This window comes from Tachypleus tridentatus, chromosome 9 (genome assembly GCF_004210375.1).
Source record: "Tachypleus tridentatus isolate NWPU-2018 chromosome 9, ASM421037v1, whole genome shotgun sequence".
In the NCBI taxonomy this organism is placed as follows: Eukaryota; Metazoa; Arthropoda; class Merostomata; order Xiphosura; family Limulidae; genus Tachypleus; species Tachypleus tridentatus.
This window is the reverse complement of record NC_134833.1, coordinates 90,781,666-90,802,098: the sequence shown is the minus strand read 5'-3', so window position 1 is coordinate 90,802,098 and position 20,433 is coordinate 90,781,666. Positions and strand designations below refer to the sequence as shown.

The following is a 20,433-nucleotide window of genomic DNA, read 5'->3' as shown; positions in this document are numbered from 1 at the left end:
AAGCTTAATAAATTATAATGGAATTCTGTGGTATCAGTGAATGATTTTTTTGGTTATTCAACTGTATATATAAAACCTAAAAATTTTTTAAATAATATCCTCTGCATGTGAACTTTTAAAAGGCTCAGCAATGCATATCCAGCAACAAGCGAGTATAAAGGTCATAGCAAAAAGATATAATTGTTTGCTCTACTTCTTGATTTCTTGTTCTATATTTTAAGAAAAATATAAGCTTAAAAATTTATTTCTAAATAGTAATAATCTGTGTGTGTGTGTGTGTGTGTGTATATATAATGTATAATAATTGAAATGTGACTGTATATTACAAAATACTAGTCCACTAAAACCCAGCCAAGACAGGGAAGATTAAAGGTCAGTTTTGTATTATTAGATATGTAATATGAGTGCACAAGGATCATATCAATGCTGCTTATGTAATGTTAGAAAGGCATGACTGGAAGGTCAATATAATATGAAATAAATAAATAAATGTGTGTGTGTGTGTAGATTTATGAGAATTAAGCTACTAAGACTAAACATTTGTATTTTTGTATTATAATATGTGGTCATTGTAACAGTAAAAATGCATAATTTTATATTTACTTCCTAATATTTTTTATGATGGTTACAAGTTTGGTCAAGTGACAGACAGACCCCACATAGTTAGAGTACAGAAAATAATATAAAGTATTACTGAAAACAATAATTTGAAATGTATTATGAGGCTTTAGAGATTATGCAAAAAATATTTGAGATTTTTGGGATGAAGAATAACTTTCTTGATCATAACATAAAATCACTTTGCACGCACACTAGTAATGAAACAAACTCTATTGTCACAAACAAATATTTAGTAAAAATATTTCATTAAAAAAACTTAATCTTTACTAAAAGTCTACCAAATTTTGTGAAGATGCACATGCTGTATCAAAAGTTATAGTGCAAATGGGTAGATGTACTTGTGTATATTATACCAAGCCCATTGTGAAAGGGTTAAAACATTCATCGGATAGAATTATTAGCAATTTGAGAAAGAGAAGATATGATACTTGAGTGTTGCCAGTAGGTTTGACTTTCTAGTTTTTGTTTCTGTATACAAAGAATAATGAAGGCTATGAAAGTAATTTGTGTTTAGTGATATCTATATTGTAATGAGTAATGTGCATTAAACACAGAGAGTGATGGTAAATAAATGAAAAATACTTAGCTATGAAAGTAATTTGTGTTTAGTGATGTCTATATTGTAATGAATAATTTGTATTCGACACTGAGAGAGGTGGTAAATAAATAGAAAAACAGACAAAACCTAGAGAACAAATGTCATGATTTTCATAAAGGGGGAGATTGAGGATTTATTTAAATATTTTGTTGAAAAATTAAGAAGTTGGAACTTGTATTAAAATTTAATTTATTAACTACTTTGATGCTCAGTTTATTTTAATTTGTTGATAATACAGAAGTTCAACTAAATTTTGAATGCAACTCTGCAAAAGGTTGTGGCATGCACACTTTAACTACACATAGCAAGAGAGTTAATGTGTAAAAATAGATATCTTGAACCAGAAAATTTAACTGTGGAATCAAAAGGACAGAAGTTATTAAAGGTAAAATATCATTTTAACTGTAATGCTAAAAGTGTGCCTTGTGTTTTAAAATGTTCATTTTGTAGTATATTTTATGTTGGAGAAGTTGATAGTGTGAGACTGAGTTAATTTACACAGTTGTCACATTAGAAATCATAAAACTATGGACTTTTCAATATTTTTAAAGAATTGACTGAATCTTTCTCAAGTTTTTTTTACTTTTGGAATTGTAATGAAAAAGACAACTAATTTTTAAGAAATATTTTGACCATTTTTTATTTGAAAGCTGTTAGGATGTGAGATGTTCAATGCATTGGAGTTCAAATGTTTGCACATATTTCAGATATACTTTATTATAGTTTGGGTAGCTTCAAAAGAACATTAGTGCTGTTCAAGATAAAGGAAATAAGCTAATTATCAAAAGCAGTTCTGTAATTTTTGTATTGCATTATATAATTATTTTGTTGTTAACATTAATACCTTTTGTATGAACAAATTGGGTAACATTTTGTACCAGAGATAAGATCACCAAAAATTGATCTTGGAATTTGATTACAGAAATTATACAAAACAAAAGTACTACTGGTAAGGATTTGATTGTTTTTCTTTAGAGCAAATTATTAAGTAAAGATGAAGATGACCAAATAAAGATCAATGAATATTAGCTGTATATTAAAAGTGTTAGATATCTATCACTGCAGTTGTAACCAACCTTGTTTAGAATGTGTTTATGAAATACTATATCAAGATTAAAGAGAAAAAAAATTTTGTCTGTTGTGTTTTGATATTGATATGACAAATAGAAAAGTTATTTTGTAGTGGAGCACAAAATGGAGCTAATAGATTCTTCTCTGGAAAGAATACAGTAGACGTTCTGATTATAATGCAGTTATATTTTTTTAACTTGTTACTGGATATAATTTATTTGTTTTTTCTGCTTCCTTTTACAATTTGTTTTCGTATACTAAGCAATAATTGGTCTGCATCATTAGGTAATGTAACAGAGCATATTGTCTCTATTACTGAAATGGTGGATATAATTAAAAAACTGGTTTTATCAGTAAAGTTAAAAGATACACTTTCACGTGATTTTTGACTTGGTAAGTTTCTTACCAAAGAACATCTGTTTCATGACATAGGTATTTTCTTTGTCGTCATCACTGTCTTCATTCAACACATTAACTGATGCAACAGAAATCAATACTGTGCTGAATGTGATTTTTTTTTTTTATCAGGAGCATTTTTATAATGCAATATAATATCAAATAAGAGCATTTATTAGCATATATGCTTATTCAGCTACAATCTGCACCATGACGAATTGTGTATCATCCATTTTATATTTCTTCTCATGGTTTTGGGTGATTTTTTAACAAAAAGGTAAAGTTACAATAATGAAAATATCACATCTGTTAATAATATTTTCAGATGTACATCATAAGTAAAATGACAAATGAAAAAAAATCTGGTAGGCTACATTTGTACTCATTAATTACTGATGAGCTGTTGTAAAACATGGCTCTGTACAGAGTTGTCTTTGTGCTCTTTCCCACTTTGAAATGTACTTGACAATGTTTTTAATACTTCTTTTATAGCATAAGCCTTGAAGGAGTGTTATTTTTATTCATTTTATAAAATCCAACCAGAAAATATATATAAAATAATAAAAGTTGCAATCTAGTAAACTTTCTTTGGGAAAGACCCTCAACCAAGTACCTTCACAGCAGAACTGACTTCTACCATGTGCCATTATGTTTTTCACTGTTTGAGTTGATGCACATTTGTGTTAACAACAATGACTGATTCCTATTGGCAGTAAATGTGTTAAGGCCAAAACATTATTATTAGTAAAATCTTAGTAATCATCTGCAATTTCATCATTGAAATGTACAATATTCTCATTGTACTTTGAGCATGGCCATTTTCTTCTACCATTTGTTGCATTTTATGATAGTTGCCAATACACCTTTTGGCTACTTTTCTTTACATCAACAACTCATTTTAGCACAAATTGATAATCTGTCACATTCATAACAACAACAAAAGCATTATCAGTATTAATATATAAATCTCTTACCTTGTCAAGGTAAAGGATTCATTTTGAATTGGAATGGCAAATATTTTTACAACTTTTGAAGTAGTCATTGCTAATTTCAATCCATCAATTTGGAACAGCCAGTTGCAGACTAAAGCTAAACTAATTCTTCATATTTTTGGCCAATGATATTGTTTGAGAAAGGAAACTGAAAAAGAAAAAAAATTCTACAGTGGGTTTTTCTGACTAACAAGAGCTTACCTAACTTACAGATATGGATGATACCAGCCTAATAAATAAAAATATTTAACATCAACATTGAACAATTTTTTATTTTTCAAATGTTACTAATAAGATAACTGATTTTTTAACAAAAAATATTAATTTAAATTATTAATAAATTTACATGGAAAAAAATATGTATATCTTATAAATTTCAAACATAGATTTAATCTTTTCAAAAAAATTGTTGTTTTCTGATTTTAACAGTTTTGAAACTGAAGATTTACCTGTAATGTTATGAAACTGGTTTGGTAAAATAGTTTCACAAATAAAGAAGAGTTTAATAAAAGCAAAGAATTAAAGTTTTTTATTTACTCTTTTATCTTTCATGTAAGATTAACTTAACAATGCTTTTAATTACTACAATTATAATTAAGCTTATTTTTTGTATCTAAATAATTATCTTCACTATTTTTCTTCACTGTTCATTGATTGATTTGTTTGCTTAATTTTTGTACTGTTTAAAATTTAGATTTTCTTTAAATTGGTGAGGTTCTTATGACTGTTAATATAAAAGATACATTTAGTCATTGTTCTTTACTTTTATATTTCAAGGCTAAACACTTAAAAAGACAATGGGCTGGTTTAATCCAACCTTCCTCATCAGTAACAACTTGGGACACTGGAGTTCCTATGGATTTGCTAAAGTTTGTTGGTGCCAAGTCAGTTCAAGTGCCTGATGATTTTGTATGTACCAAATTATGGAAATCTGTATTAAAATTTAGTGAAAGTTTGTTTATTTTATGTTTTAAGGTGCCTAATTATGTCATCGCAAGTCTTCAAACTGAAATGACTCGGATAAATGCAAGAGAATACATTTTTGATATAATATCATGCTGTGAAGAAAAGAAAGCATTTAAAAAATTGGAAATTTAACATTCATAAATTTGATTTAAAATTAGAATTACATTAGATTGTTAAAAAAATGTAACTGTGGCTCTTTCCCAGGCATAAGTATCTTTAACTTTAGCCTGAACGTGCAAAAGCTAATGAAACGTATATTTAACTAATAACAGTTAGAATGCAATAACTTAAATGCATGTATATTTACAATTTCTTGTAAAAAGACAAGTAGAAACTATGATATTTTTATTTTAAAAAATTTAGACTCAGTAATGGCTATTCTAAAACAAAATTGTTTGAAAGGTTGTTGTGTAAGCTTGTATTTGAAGTAGGTAATGTAAATGTTATCTTTGAGTAAGTTTTTTTTATTGGTTCAATAATTATCTTTTTTATTGCAGAACCTTCACCCGACCCTTAAAAAAACTTTTGTACTGGATCGACTTCAAATGTTGGAAGAAGGAATTAATATAAACTGGGCTACAGCAGAAGCTTTGTCTATTGGTTCCCTCCTTTACCAAGGTCAGAAGTAAAATTCAATTTAACCAAGTACCCATTCAATTGTTAAATATAATTTTTTTTCTTTTCTAGTTTTTTTAAACTTTGATAGAAAAATAAAACAGTTGCTGCTTTTTAATTAAATTGTGCATAAAAACATTTTAAAAGCACAATTAAAATATTGAGACATTTTCTTTATTATATTTATTTATGTCTGGTTTATGGTTTTGGTTGCAGTAAACAATATTTTCACTGTGCATGTCCTGGGATACACCTGTGTAAAAATTTTGCATCCTAATAACAAATGTATACATCACAATTAAATATTTTAAACTTTTACTGCTCATGACTACTGGTAACTCATCAGTAAACTTACAACATTAAATAACCCATTTTGTAGCTATGCATTAAAAAAAAGTTCTTTTACTTATCGTAATACGTACATCTAACCATGATTCACAGTGGTTTTAAAGTTTTTATCATAATATATAGATCTAACTGTGATTCACAATGGTTTTAAAGTTTTTCTTTCCTATTTATTTAACCAATCATAACTATGTTTGATCCCATTTTTTTAGGTTTTAATGTTCGCATTAGTGGGCAAGATGTAGGACGGGGCACTTTCAGTCAGCGACATTGCATGTTGGTTGATCAGGAAACAAGTGAGATGTATGTTCCTTTGAACAATATGGTAAATGATCAGCAAGGTTTTTATGAGGTTTGTAGTATAAATACCTATTTATGGTCATACAAAATGTAAAAACTGGCAATTTTGATTTCAGTAGAAATTATGTTCAATATTAAAGTGACTTCATGGAAATTAATTTTTTCAAATTTTAATGAACTTATTATTAGTGTTACTATAAAATAAATATTAAGGTATAAAAATGACTTTCTTTTCCTGCATCTCCAGTAGCTCAAACCACTAAAAACCAAGTTGTGTACTGATGGTGAGCACAGCACAGATAGTCTACTGTGTAATTTTATGCTTTACAACAAACAGAGTTTTCTTTTCCTTGTATGTTCTTGGTTTTGTCAACAACAACAAAAAAATCCTTAAATGAATAATATTAAACATTTATATATTTTGTTGATGAAAACAATCACTTAAAAAGTAAAAGCTAAATATCTGTCTACATTTCCTGGCGATATTCTTTACCTTTGTGCATCAAAGTTCATTAAGTTTAGTTGTAATATTTCACAAAATAGTTATTTTAAGACTTCTTGATTAACATATCATATTTTATTACAAAGAAATGGGTCAATGGATAAAATGAAAATTTCACTTAAAAAGTGGCATGAATTAAAAAAATTAACTGTTGCCTTTCATAGTTTAAAAGTGAGTCATTTCTAAAGTTAAAACTTCTATTGTGAATGAGGATGAACAGTTTTAAGTTCTTCATTTCACTTGATAAAGTCTAGTTCATGTAATATATATTTATTCAAATGATAGTAGTCTATAAATAAAAAAATCTATTTTTTAAGAAACTTTAATATTGTTTTAAAACTTGTGTGATTCTTAATATATAAGTAAATATACCATTGTTACTAGTTTATCTCTTGTAATCCATATCTGTATGTCTTTATGGTTGGAGAGTAGCACATTTCACAAATGATTTAAAACTTACAATGTCATGAATAGTGGCTACTCACAGCTCAAAGCCCCCACCCCCCCACCCGTGGCTCAGCAGTATGTCTGCAGACTTACAATGCTAAAATCAGAGTTTCGATACCTGTGTTGGGCAGAGCACAGATAGCCTATTGTGTACCTTTGTGCTTAATTCAAAATAACAACAACACAGCTCAAAGGGCAATAAAGCAATAAAGTTTAATTATAAATAGATGTATATCATTAGGAGCTTAAAGCTACTCAGGATAAATGAATATTGTGTCATTTTACAATTTGAAGTCATTGTAGAAAGAAAAAGAGGGTAATTTAAATTTATTTCCTCTTTTGTTTGATGGTTATGAAATCAGTCACATTGACCAATACTATTTTGAGATAAAGAACATAAAATATAACATTTTAAAGAAAAAAAGTGTTTGTAATGTATTTAGGATGTTTTAGGGATTATATGTTTGAGATTTTTGAGATGAGGAAAAGTATTTTAATCTTCGCTTGTAAATTGCTTTTCACACAGAATATGGTCACATGGTCGGTCAGATTGACCAAGCCCATTTTGACTGAGTTAAGGGTACATTAGATAATATTTTGTCAAAAAGCCATTGTTTAAAAGGTAAATTAAGTAGTCTGTTCAAAATCATTAGTTAAAAGATAATATATGAAGTTGTCAAAAATCACTAATTAAAAGGTAGAATAGATTGTTAAAAAATAAGTACTTAAAAGTTAAATTAGATAATTTGTCAAAAAGCAGTACTAAAAAGTAGATTAAGTAGTCTTTCAAAAATCACTTGTTAAAAATGTAGATTAAGTAGTCTGTGTAAAATCACAAGTTGAAAGAGATAGATTAAGTAGTAGTCTGTGTGAAACTACCAGTTGATCTAATTAGATACACTGTCAGAAACTACAGTAAAAAGTAGTGATGTATCATATTTTATCCTTGAAAAGTTGTTATTTTGATTTGGCAACATAACTTGTTTATTTCTGTTTAAAAAACATCAAGGAATACACATGCATTTTTTCATTCCAGGAAAAAGGTTTTAAGTTCTAGAATAGAGTATATCTCTGTATCCTGACATGCAACATTACGTAATGAAAATGTATATTCACACTGATGTTTTATGAAATATTACAACTGAAAAGTATTCTGGTGTGTTTATTTTCATGACATTAATTGCCTTATTTCTTTGTGTGCTGATGCATTACTTGTTAAGTTCTACTACAGTTCTGAATGTATATCAATTAAAACGTTTATTGTTTTTGAACTGAAATAAAATTAACATACAAGGAAAAGCTGCTTAAGTAATTCTTTTAACTAATGAATATGTCATGAGATTTTGTTTTCTGGGTGTTTCAATTTAAGTTGTGAGGTATGCGAGATAGGCTTTTCTGTACAACATGATGACTCTCCTTATTGTAAGTACTACTGTAGGTTATACTTTTTCCTAAGTAAAGTGCACTGCATTGTTTATGTATTGCTGATTTTGTTAACACCATTTTTTGTGCTGTTTAATGTATTGAATTCTATATCTTTTGAATTTTACTTTTTATTTCTGATATAAAAATTGTTCTACATTGTTAGCTTAATATATTTGTGTGTGTATATGTATATATATTAGAGAAAATTAATACTGATAAAGTTAAGGAAACTGTTTCAACTTGTATTTACATTATAACAAACTTATATAATTAGTGGTGGTTGGGGGCTATACTAGTTTGTTTGGATAACTGGATGGAACTCTTCATACTAATATAATTTGTTTATTGGACTACCAGTTACTTACTTTCTATCATAATGGGGGCTGGTATGCTAACTTCAAGAGGTAAGTTTTTAACTTACTTACCTCCAGGTGGTAGTACCTTATTTTTCAATTTTTTTTCTTCTTTACTCTGGAGAGCAGTCACCTTCCCACAACTGTCTGCATGCAGTGAAGGATGACATAGATGTAGGACATTGTGGTCTTCAGCACCCACATCTCTTTCTCCTAATTTCTATTTCTATTGCTACTCCTTTATTTTATTTTTTTATGTGAGACTGGCAAATGGAGGTTAAGACTGATAGACAGTGTATCCTCATTGCAATGTGCATCCGACTTCCTCAGGCACCTCCAAAACCTAGGGTATATTTTATATACTTGAGAATTTTTTAATTTGTGCAGCACTTTTTGTTCAGTATTTTTAACTTATTTTTGTTTTGGCTTGTTTTTTAGATTATAACAAACTAATACACATATATTCTAACTTTAAAATAGTATATTTAGATTCTGTCTTTATGATTGTTTTATTTCTTATTTATAAATACATACGTATCTTATTTCCAACCTTCAGGTATGTAACAGTATTCTGTCAGAAGAAGCTGTCCTAGGCTTTGAATATGGTATGAGTATAGAGAGTCCCAATAACCTTATCTTGTGGGAAGCACAGTTTGGAGACTTTTTCAATGGAGCACAGATCATATTTGACACTTTCATCTCATCTGGTGAAAGTATGTGATATATACCCCTCAATAGGTTAATAACCTAGTAACCATTTTGATTTAACTTTTTTCTTATTTCTTATTGTTTTTTTATTTGTTTTTATTTAAAGTAAAATAGTATTTAGTTGAAAAAGGACATTTTTAGTTTTGTATTTAAATAAAATAAATTTAAATATTAGGTCTTAATGTTTTACACTTCTCGGTTTGTGTTGATGTAATTTCACTTGATGTTTTAATACACTTTTAAATTTCTTGGGATGTCCTGATGATTTTATGATGTATTTAATGTGTGTGTGTAAAAACATTTTCACTTTATAACAATTGAACTTGTTATATATAGTGTTGTTAAAATGAACATAATGTATACTTGCTATTTGCTAATTTAATGGGTAATTAAAAACGACTTATGTTAGCTCACTCATATGAATTTAACTGTTTAGCTAAATGGTTGCTTCAAAGTGGAATTGTTATCCTTCTTCCTCATGGATATGATGGTGCTGGCCCAGAACACACTTCATGTCGCTTAGAGCGTTTCTTGCAGGTAGGTTATTGAGAGATAGAGACAATTAGAATAAACTTCTGCCATTTGGAATGTTTCTTATAGTTAGGTTGCTAGAGAGATAGAGATGGCTAGAAAAGCCTTCTGCTATTTGGAAAGTGTTTTTACTGGTACTTTACTAGAGAGATAGGGAAATCTAGAACACACTTCAGCTCTTTGTACTGCTTTTGGTGGTAGAATACTTGAGAGATAAAGATAAATAGAATAGACTTCTACCATTTGGAATCTTCTACTGCAGATCATAGTAATATTAATATTGTATATTTCTTTCTTATTGAAAATATTTTGTATTTTTTTAATGGTAAAGTTATTTTAATCATACTGTCCTCTCATTTAGATGTTCATCTCGCTTATTAGATCTTGAAACTCCCAGTTGTAGTATAATGCTTTAGTGTTCTTTAAATATTTATTACAAGAACTATTAATTTTTTTAGTCTTCCAGTTCTTAATACTAAATATTTTTTCTCAGTTTTACACATGTTAACAGTTTACTGATTCACTAAAAATTAACTCAATTTATACAAGATTGTTGAAGATTTACATAAGGTGTAAAAAAATAGATATACCAGTGGATGAAACCCACTCAAATTAAATTTAATGGTACCTGTTGTTGATGAGAAGATTATGTTATTCAACTTATAAAGGGAATAACTGTTTTATTGTAATTATATAATATTAATTGGATATGGCACAAAGAGAAACATCAAATGAGATCCTGTTCATTTCTGTCAGGTTTTATAGCAAAATTACTTCACTTTTTTATTTTGCTATTAAGTTGAGGAATAATTTGTGAGCGTTTTTAAATAATTTCATTCAAGCATTACATGCAAGACTATACAATACTTCAATGCATGAACACATTACACCCAAAACATTTATTACGATACTTTATTTCATGTAATACCTAGGTATATAGTATGCATTGTTTTAAATGAGAAAAGCAGATGGTGTCGAAAATGCTCGATTTTGTCCACTTGACATTCCATTTAATGAGCTGAAAATGAAAGCAAAAATTAAAGACATATGAAAATCAAACATACCATCTATTAGAGCAAAAACTTATCTACCAAATGACATGAAATATTTTGTGAAAGCGTTTCATTTATGAATATATTTTTTTAACTTGAAAATACGCTCACGAATTATTCCTCAACCGAATAGTTTTAAACTTATTATCAATAAAAGGTATTATATGCATTCATATAAATTCAACTGATAGTTTTGTTTTGTACAAATAACAGTACTTATTATTAACATGAGAAGCCATGAGTAGGATATTCTTAGTTTTTAAATATGTGGTTCAACTCAGAATTTTATCTTCAGAAAAATTACAGAAGACATGCTGGTATTTAATACAATAAAAAGTTGTGTGATACACAGAAGAAAATGTATAGAAGTGATGGAGAAGTAATTAAAGGCAAATAACGTTGCCACTTTTTAAGAGTCTGGACTTTATGATTTCTTTGTCTTTTATTGTCAAATTATGGTTTAACAACACAATGTACATAATTATTTAAATGTCCTAAGGATGTTTTTGTCCTATACAACACTCACATTATTAACAAAAAATTAAGTGACAGATAGAAATAATTTGTATATAATAAGAAATGAGTGTAATGCTTCTTTTGGAAGAAAATATTTGTTACTGTTAATATAAATTAAGTGACAGATAGAAATAATAAGCTCTATAGAACATGACAAGTGAGTGGAATGATTACTTTTTTAGATGAGTGACAGCAATGAATCTGGCATCACTGATGGAGACAACGTTAACTGGCAAGTCATCAATCCCACTACACCAGCTCAATACTTCCATTTGCTTCGAAGACAAGTAAGATATTTTAACTATATTCTGTTTTGCTTGAATCAGGGAATTGAAGTTACAACTTTATTTATCATTGCTGATTGCTTTTAACATCTTGTGTATTTTAATTATACATTATTGTTTCAGATATAATACTTTTACATTTCTCTCTTAAGGAAATTGTTTAAATGTTCTATACAACAAAGCGTATTGGGATATCTGAGTTTCATTAAATTTAGTTTATGTGCTTAATATGCAGTTTTTCATTAAATACTTTATATATTAAAATAGGAATTGTTTATAAAAATAATATTCATTAACTTTATAGTTATGAACTATAAATTTTGACTGGGGTGTGATTAACTCTATAATCCAATAAAAGTACCAATATTCTAGGTTATCCGCAACTTTCGTAAACCTTTGATTGTTGCTTCTCCCAAAATCCTTCTTCGTTACCCAGCAGCAGTTTCATCACTGTCAGAAATGTCTCCTGGAAAAACTTTTCTTCCTGTTCTGAGTGATTGCAGTGTACAACCTTCAGATGTTCAGTGTATTATATTTTGTTGTGGAAAACATTTCTATGCACTTCAGAAACATCGAGAATCTCTAGCAAAGAAGGACATAGCTATAATTAGAATTGAAGTAAGTAAATATGAGTATTTGTATATTTTTAATTTTTTTCTTATTGTGTTCAGGATTATTTTAAAAATGTATCTTTAACTCTCTTAACATGTGCTTGGAGAATTACACTTGCCATATGACTTCTTTGTATTTGTTTAGAGTCTTTACAGATTTGATACTAATAACTTTTAATATTATATTCATGGAGTTTGGTAGTGTTTCAGTAAATCTTATAAGTCTTTCACAAACAAAAAAAAATCATAATTTTTAGTGAAGTACTTTTAATGAACTAAAATAAAGAATTGTTCATGAATATATTGAGTATTTGTTTTGCATTGTTCATGTGGAAAGTAATTTTTATGTTAAGATTAAGAATACTTTTCTTCATGTCACAAATTTCATTTATGTAATCTCCAAAACCTTCTAAATACATTTCAAATGTTTGTTTTCATTTGAACTGTATATTGTATCTGTTATGTTTTGTACTCTGTCACCATACAAGGTTGGTCAATTTGACCGACCTCATAATCACAAGGAAAAAACTAAAAATAGATCTAAATTACCTGCTTTTTTCTTTCTAGAATGATTTCATATAGTTATATGAACCTAAATTAATTTATTCTAAATAGCTTTAAACGTGTAACAGTATAAATCTACTTATAATTAAATTTAATTGTTTTATTGCCCTTTAATTACTCTTTGAACTGTGTCTTAATGACTATTAATGCCAGTATAAATTTTAAATCACTAAGGGAATGTACAGCTCACATTATGATATTCAGTTGCACCACCAAGTTACTTGATGCATGTCTCATGAAACATTTGTGTTATATTGTTATTTATTTTACCTAATGTAACCTTAAATAACCTAAAAAACTCTATTTTTACATTTTATTTACTTTTGTAATAAATATAAAGAATGAACTTGAAAAATAAGAAATACTTACCCGAGTATTCTTGTTTTTGCTGTTAACTGTTGATGACACCTAACCCTACTCTTTTATACTAATGGTAGTAATGCAGTAAATAATTTGAATGAATTAAACAATGCACCAAAGAACAAAGAATCATAACATTCATAAAGCAGACAGTTTCCTCCACCTATTACAATTTTTTTCTGGGTTTCCAATTATGCAACAAGAGCCAACACAAATTCATCCAAATTAGTTGCTATATTTCCCATGGGAACAAAGCTTGTACTAAAAGTGAAATTGATAATTCTTGTTCAGAAAACAATTATATACAATATGTCATTTGCTACTTGAAAATCTTGGCTTTCTGCTGGTTATTAATGATATAGAAGTGAACATAATAGAACTATCAGTAAATCCTGAAAGAGAGGATGTGACAGGTGGGATGTGGCAGGTGGGATGTGACAGGTGGGATGTGGCAGGTGGGATGTGGCAGGTGGGATGTGACAATGGGGTTCTGATTTTCTATTTGATAGCTCTGTAACCAAACAAAATTGAAGACTGTAAAAATTATGATTTGCCTGAGCAATGATAATTTTGTTGTGAGTAATTTATATTGAATTTTGTATGTATTGGAGGGGTGGTGGCTAAAATGGGGAAGATGTCATGCCTGTAGAAAATGTCACTTGTTACAGTAGGAGCAATTCAGGATATATTAAAATATTTCCTAGTAGAATTAAGAACTTAAAACTTGTATATTATTACAATATGGATTTTTAGCTGTTATTTTATGTTATGCTAATTGCTATAACATAAAAAAGTAATAACATTTTGAAAATAAGCCACTAAAACCTCTTGACATACCCAGAATAGCTAGTGTAAGAGAGTTAATATGTAATTTTATTTCCTTTGTAGTCATTGTGTCCTTTTCCAACCAGTGAAATATCAGCACAATTACAGAAGTATCCAAATGCCAAAAGTAAGTATTTTTAAAGATATATTTAATAGTATCTTACAGATATCCTTTGTTAATATTCAGTCTCTTGTTTCACTTTTTTGCAAGTTATGTCCTTTATTTATTTTGAAAAAAAAATCTTGTCAAAAAATAAAGAGACTAGTACATGATTTATGGTTGCTTTAAAAAAAAACAGTGAAGAATTCTCATACTATTTTTAAGTGGAATAACATAATGTTTTGGGACAGCATTGGACTTATTGATGCATCTCAGCTTTTCCATCCTCTAAACTTAAACTGTTAATAAGTAAATAATAAAAGAAACTTAAAGCCAGCCTTTATCACTCATACACTTTTATCAAGTGTTTTCTTAAGCTTGCTTAAATTTACTGCCTCCACAACATCTGAAGGCAATCCATTTAAAAATAAATGAAACTATCTGAGTTGAAGATAATTCCAACCTTGCTAAAATTTATATTTTTGTCATCTAGTCCTACTGTTCTCTGTTAAATATGAAAAAAACAGTATATCAACACTATCAGTTCCCTTTACAGTCTTAAACATCTCAATTACATCTCCCCTATCAATTTGAGAGATTTCACCTTCTCCTCATATGACAACACTTTCTTCCCAGGCACTGTTTTAGTAACCCTTCTCTGAACCCTCTCCAACAATTCAATGTCTTTCTTAAGGTAAAGAGTCAAAACTGAACACAATATTCCAAATGTGACTTGTACAATGAAAATTGTAAATTTTTTAGATTTGTTTTTAATATTTCTGAAGATGCAACCTAAAATCCAATTTACCCTACCACAAGCAACAGCACACTGCTTGTATGACTTTAGAGACTGACTGTCTATTAGATCGTGATTCCTTTCCTTCATAACACTGTTAAAGTTATTTCCATCCAAATTATACTTGTAATTAAAATTGTGATAACCCACATGGATCATCTTGCATTTATTATAATTAAAATCCAATTGCCATTTGTTTGTCTATCTTACTAAATGATCTAAATTACTTTGTAACTCAGCAGGATTGTCTTCACAGATAGCAACACCAAAGACTTTAAGTGAAAACTTAATTTTCAGATAATATTGTGTTGAAATTTTCATCACCTATCTCAATGAAACTTTCTGTAGAATAATATACAAAGACAACTATATTTGTACTATTACCATAAAATTAAAAGTACATTCCAAACAGTAGTAGTAGACATTTTTGTCCCATATTCAATCATGAAACACTACTAAATATTTTATAATTTTGAATACAATATCATTTTAATCCATGTATGATTTGTGTATTTAGAAACTAATGCTTTAAAATGCTTTTTTTACTCTTTTGAATGAAATAAAAAATGAGATATTGTCTTTATCTTCAAAATAGCACTTTTTCCTTTTTCTGTTCTAGTGTTTAACACCTATACAGTGATGATGAACTGAAACTGCTTTATTTTTTTTTACCATTTTCTAGAATTCATTTGGAGTCAAGAGGAACATCAAAATATGGGTGCTTGGTCTTTTGTACAACCACGATTCCGTAATATGCTTGGATGTGATGTAAGTATTTTTTGAAATAATACTAAAAAAAGAAAATAATTTACATAATATAGTATTTGGTTAAAACATGGACTGAACATCTGTATTTCAACAGTTCTTATTGTATTGGTATTTTTTGTGGCAGTATGTCACAATAAACATGGTTCATGGCAGTCATGGAAAGTCACAAAATTTTAGTATCTCATTGTTTATACCATGATCTTGAGCTGTGTTTTAATGTTGATGAAGATGAGAGGAAAAGAAAGAATAACTCAGTTTGTTAGTGATGATCAAAATGAGAGAAAAAGAATGTGCAATTCAACTGTTAGTGTTAATCAAAGTTAACATCAGTAAGTAATATTTAAGTTTTCTTTATGGTAATAATTATTATTTTGTTTGTATAAAGTGACATTTTTATTCCAGTTAAAGTATGTAGGAAGAGGACCATTAGGAACTCCAGCTGTTGGAATAGGTAAAATTCATCAACAAGAAGCCAAGGATATTGTGGAGAAACCATTTGAAAACTAGAGGGCTTACATTGCTTTAATAAAACTTCATATCTACTGAACATCATTTGGAAAATTTTCTTACAATATTATACACAAGAGTTATGCTGTTAATGTTTTATACTATGTTTCCAAATCCTTTACAATATAGAAAACAAAACTCATAGTACTTCATGTATATTAAAAGCTTCTGTTTATTGTTTTTTTACTCAATGCACTAGTAATAGATAAGAATAAGAAGGTAAATCCTTTGTTTATTCTTGTGTCAAAACTGATTTGTTAGATAATCACAAACACCCCAATTTTACATTTATGTAGGAAATTCTGCCAAAATTAATTATTTTTGAAAATAAAGTTACTGTGATTTGTTTTTGATTACTGTTAAATATTCTAATACTAAAGAAATATATCTATGTAAATTATGAAGTGTAATTGAATGGTTTTAGGATCCATTGAAAACTTTTACAGATTTTTAAATTTGGTAGAAATGGATTCATCATCTAATTTGTTAGTTCTGTTTTATGTGTAGAATCATGCATTTTGAGACATTTTTTATATATTGTTAAATCAATGAAGAAGACCACTGAAAATTTATTCTGAATATTTACAAGTAATTTTCTTTTAATATCATAAAAAACATTGTTAGCTGTACCTAGAACTTTTTTTGATAACATTGTGAAAAATGCATGAAATAATCAATGTTTACTTGTGTTAAATACTTGGTTATATTATCAAAAAAGGTTAACCAACAGAAAAGTTAACACCTTTTATATCCTGTTGAGTTTTAGGGTTGTTTCTCTTTTTTGTTGTTAAAGATTAAAATTGATTGACATTGAAATTTCAGTATTTTGTGCAGCTAATATGGGTTTATTATTATATATTTATTACTAAAAATGGTTAATTTTTGTATGGCGGTTTTGGAACTTCCTTTAGAAGCAGCATTCTCACTTGCGAATTTTTACAGTTTCTTATTTTCAGAAGTGAGTGATTGGTATGATTAGAACAATTCATTCTTTTGGGATTACAATGACTTCTTAGATGTCAATAAACGTATGCTCAAGAAGACTTAATATAAAGGGGTTATGGGATTTTTTTTATTCTATAGATTAATTAGTAACAATTCCATATATGAGGAAATTAGCATTCATAGTGAAAATGAATAGACTAAATTATAAAATGTTAGATTTTATAATAAATGCTATAATTTTTTATCAAATAATATAGATGTTGTAATCATTCATTAAGTAAAAGTCTGTATCAGTTTTTTTCTTTGATGTGATACATTTTTTTAGCACAAGGTAGAAGAAGCTAAGTCTGGCATAATAGTTATCACAATGACATACAAGTTGAAATAGCCAACATTCAAGTTTCAATGTGTCATCGAACACACTCAACAGATGCTGCTAACTATTTGTTTTTATTCTGTTGAATAGTCCTAACTTAAAGATCACTGTGTTTAACAATACAGAACCAGAATTTTATGCAGCTTGTTTTTTATTTGTTGTTGTTTTTTTCCAGTGTTTTTGTTATTACGAGAATGTGTATCCCTCCTATTTCAGCTGGGTGGATCTGAGGTGGGGACTCCAGCAACCACGCATTTTGCATATTTAGAATTGTTATAATACAACAGAAACAAATTTTGACTAATTTACATTATAAAGATGTTAATTATATGAACTACAGAAAATCACGTTAATAAAGGAATAGGACACAATTTCCCCTTATACTATAGGCAAGCAAAGCAAAAATTGCATGTTATCTACAATAGCCTCTTGTTTTGTTTTTAATCTTCAACCAGCAGCAGTGCACTTTACTATTGTTTGAAATACTGGAAACATACTGTTGGAAGTGACTGCTCTTATATTAACTGAGGCATTTTACTATTTGAATAAAGGATAAGTATAATTGCTTTTTTTTTTTTTCAACCTTGAAGATCTCAGATCTAGCTGTTCTACCATGTACAGCATAAGGATGTGCCAGTCATATCACAAATATCAAGGGTCTCTTAAAAATATTTTTCATGATATGGTTTAATCTATTTTAAATTCCTACAGGTAAATGTAATAAAAAACTTCATTGCTGTTTAGAACTCTTAAGAATATTGCCACTTCATATATCTAATGAATCCCATTTCTGTATATTCTATAATTATTCTTGTTGATTCAGTCCCTTCTTTTGGGACCCACCTTCCCCACAATTACAGAAACTATGGGCATACTTATGCCACTGATCTAGAGTTTTAGTCTATTAAGATAAAATCCTTTTATGTATAAGATCTATACTGTAAAACAATGTGAGAATAAAAAAAATAATTTTCTGATGCAGGATTGTATTGACAAAGAAGTACTTTTAAACTTCACTTCTATAGGCTATTGTAGTACAAAATTTATGTTGTGTATTACTTAATAAAGGCAAAAATTTATATTTTTGAAGTTCATAAATTTATGTTTGTTCTCATAAACTGCAAGTAAATTATCAGTGTATAAATATGCCAAAGTTTATGAATTGTTATTAAGTAAATGAACAGTACATATCACCAAAAATTTAGTGATATCCTTGCAAGTGGAATTTTTGTAATTCCTTGGATTTTTAATGTTTACTAGATATACAGTTTTCAAAGAAATGGTGTTTTAACAGGTAACATTTTAAATATTCAAAAATTGCCGAACAAATGTGCCAAAAGAAGCTTTACAAAATATAAAATATTTTTAACTTCATGTGAAAATTTTATTTTTCCTGGTTTCAATTATTTTTAATCTGTTAAATCTCTGATTGATTGTTACTTATTATGTGGGTTAGTTTTACTGGGCTTTTAAATGCAGTTTATTTTGCTTTTCAAATTACCTTATCATAAGTTAGTAGCCTTTTCAGCTGTTTTATTTACTTCAACAAATAAAGCATTTATATTTGAATCAAGTTTAAGCTGGGTTTACTTTCTTTCCATCTACAACAAAGACATGCAATTGTACTTCTACAAACTTATCTGTAATCCTGTGGAAATAATATAATTGTGCTAGACCTATCCATGAAATTACAAAACTTACCTTAATTGGAACAAAGTCCTGATGCTATTGATCATAATCTAGTTATTCCATGTGTGATGGTTTATATGTGTTTCTTCAATTCCTCCAATATATTTTTCTGTCTTATGTTTTTAGTAAAATATCCACAAGATGTCTTTGCATTCTAGCAAGAACTTTACCAGATGAGATTCACACTGAACTGAGGGTGAGTCATAAAACCCCTGAATGGTTCTGATAAGTTCTCTGCTAAATGCTTCTAGTCATCAGAAAATTCTTATGTCAGTTGTTATCAAGGAGAACAGTTAAGCTCACTCAGAAGGGATAACCAACAGTAGTTATGCTAAGACTACCTGTGGTATATGTACAATAGACCAGTTAGTTTTCATCCAGCATTCCTGAAACTACACACTGGAGAGAATGTAACTAGAAATCCTTCAACAGCTTAATCTTATAGAAACTTTAGCCACTTATCCTACAGAATCCAAAAATTGTAAAGCCAAATCTGTGACACTTATACTGTAAAGTGTATCCCAGAATAGCTACAGGTGACTGAAGAGGTATTCTAGTTGTTAAGTTAGTGGAGAGACTACCTGGCAAATTTATGTCATCATTTAAGAATAGGGGATATCATGTCTGTAAAACTGTACACATAAGAATGGGCTTATAATTCCTTGGATTTTTAATGTTTACTAGATATACAGTTTTAACTACAGTGTAAATGGCACCCTTGTATGCTGATGTGACATTTATCTTGCTGCAAACACAGAAGAGCTAATTGGTCATTGTTCTTTTCCTGTGCCTTCTCATGGTCCTTTACTTCTGAGAATAGAACTAAATGGTTATGAATAGACATTAAGTGTTGCAGTTCCACAAACTTAAACTGTTGTTCCCAAGGGTCAAATCTGGGAATCAATCTGAGAGAAAACTCTTTCTTTAAATTTGGTTACTGCAGGACAGAATATGAAAATACCTATCCTCAAAGTATATTTTAGTTGATCCAGATGCAGATAAAACTGCTTTATCTTGCAATGTATCATTTGCTACTATGTAAGCATTCAGTGGTTATTACGTAGACGTTTTCTTCACAAATGATAATTGGCTTGCACAGAAAGCAAAATCTCAAAGTTATATCATTGTTGATGTTATCACTATATATGCTAGGGCTATGGTAACGGATCT

General features: G+C 28.7%; 1 protein-coding gene across 1 annotated transcript in view; it reads left to right on the top strand.

The window, feature by feature from the left end:
- LOC143225730 (2-oxoadipate dehydrogenase complex component E1) overlaps nucleotides 1-19,139 on the top strand; it is a 69,097-nt gene extending 49,958 nt beyond the window's left edge. The window contains 10 exon segments of the mRNA XM_076455652.1: nucleotides 4,456-4,587; nucleotides 5,142-5,262; nucleotides 5,817-5,956; nucleotides 9,188-9,344; nucleotides 9,776-9,876; nucleotides 11,621-11,725; nucleotides 12,095-12,340; nucleotides 14,146-14,209; nucleotides 15,661-15,746; nucleotides 16,149-19,139. Of these exon segments, the coding sequence (XP_076311767.1) occupies nucleotides 4,456-4,587; nucleotides 5,142-5,262; nucleotides 5,817-5,956; nucleotides 9,188-9,344; nucleotides 9,776-9,876; nucleotides 11,621-11,725; nucleotides 12,095-12,340; nucleotides 14,146-14,209; nucleotides 15,661-15,746; nucleotides 16,149-16,253 (1,257 nt within the window). The 3' untranslated portion in view covers nucleotides 16,254-19,139.
- Nucleotides 19,140-20,433: the final 1,294 nt, after the last annotated feature.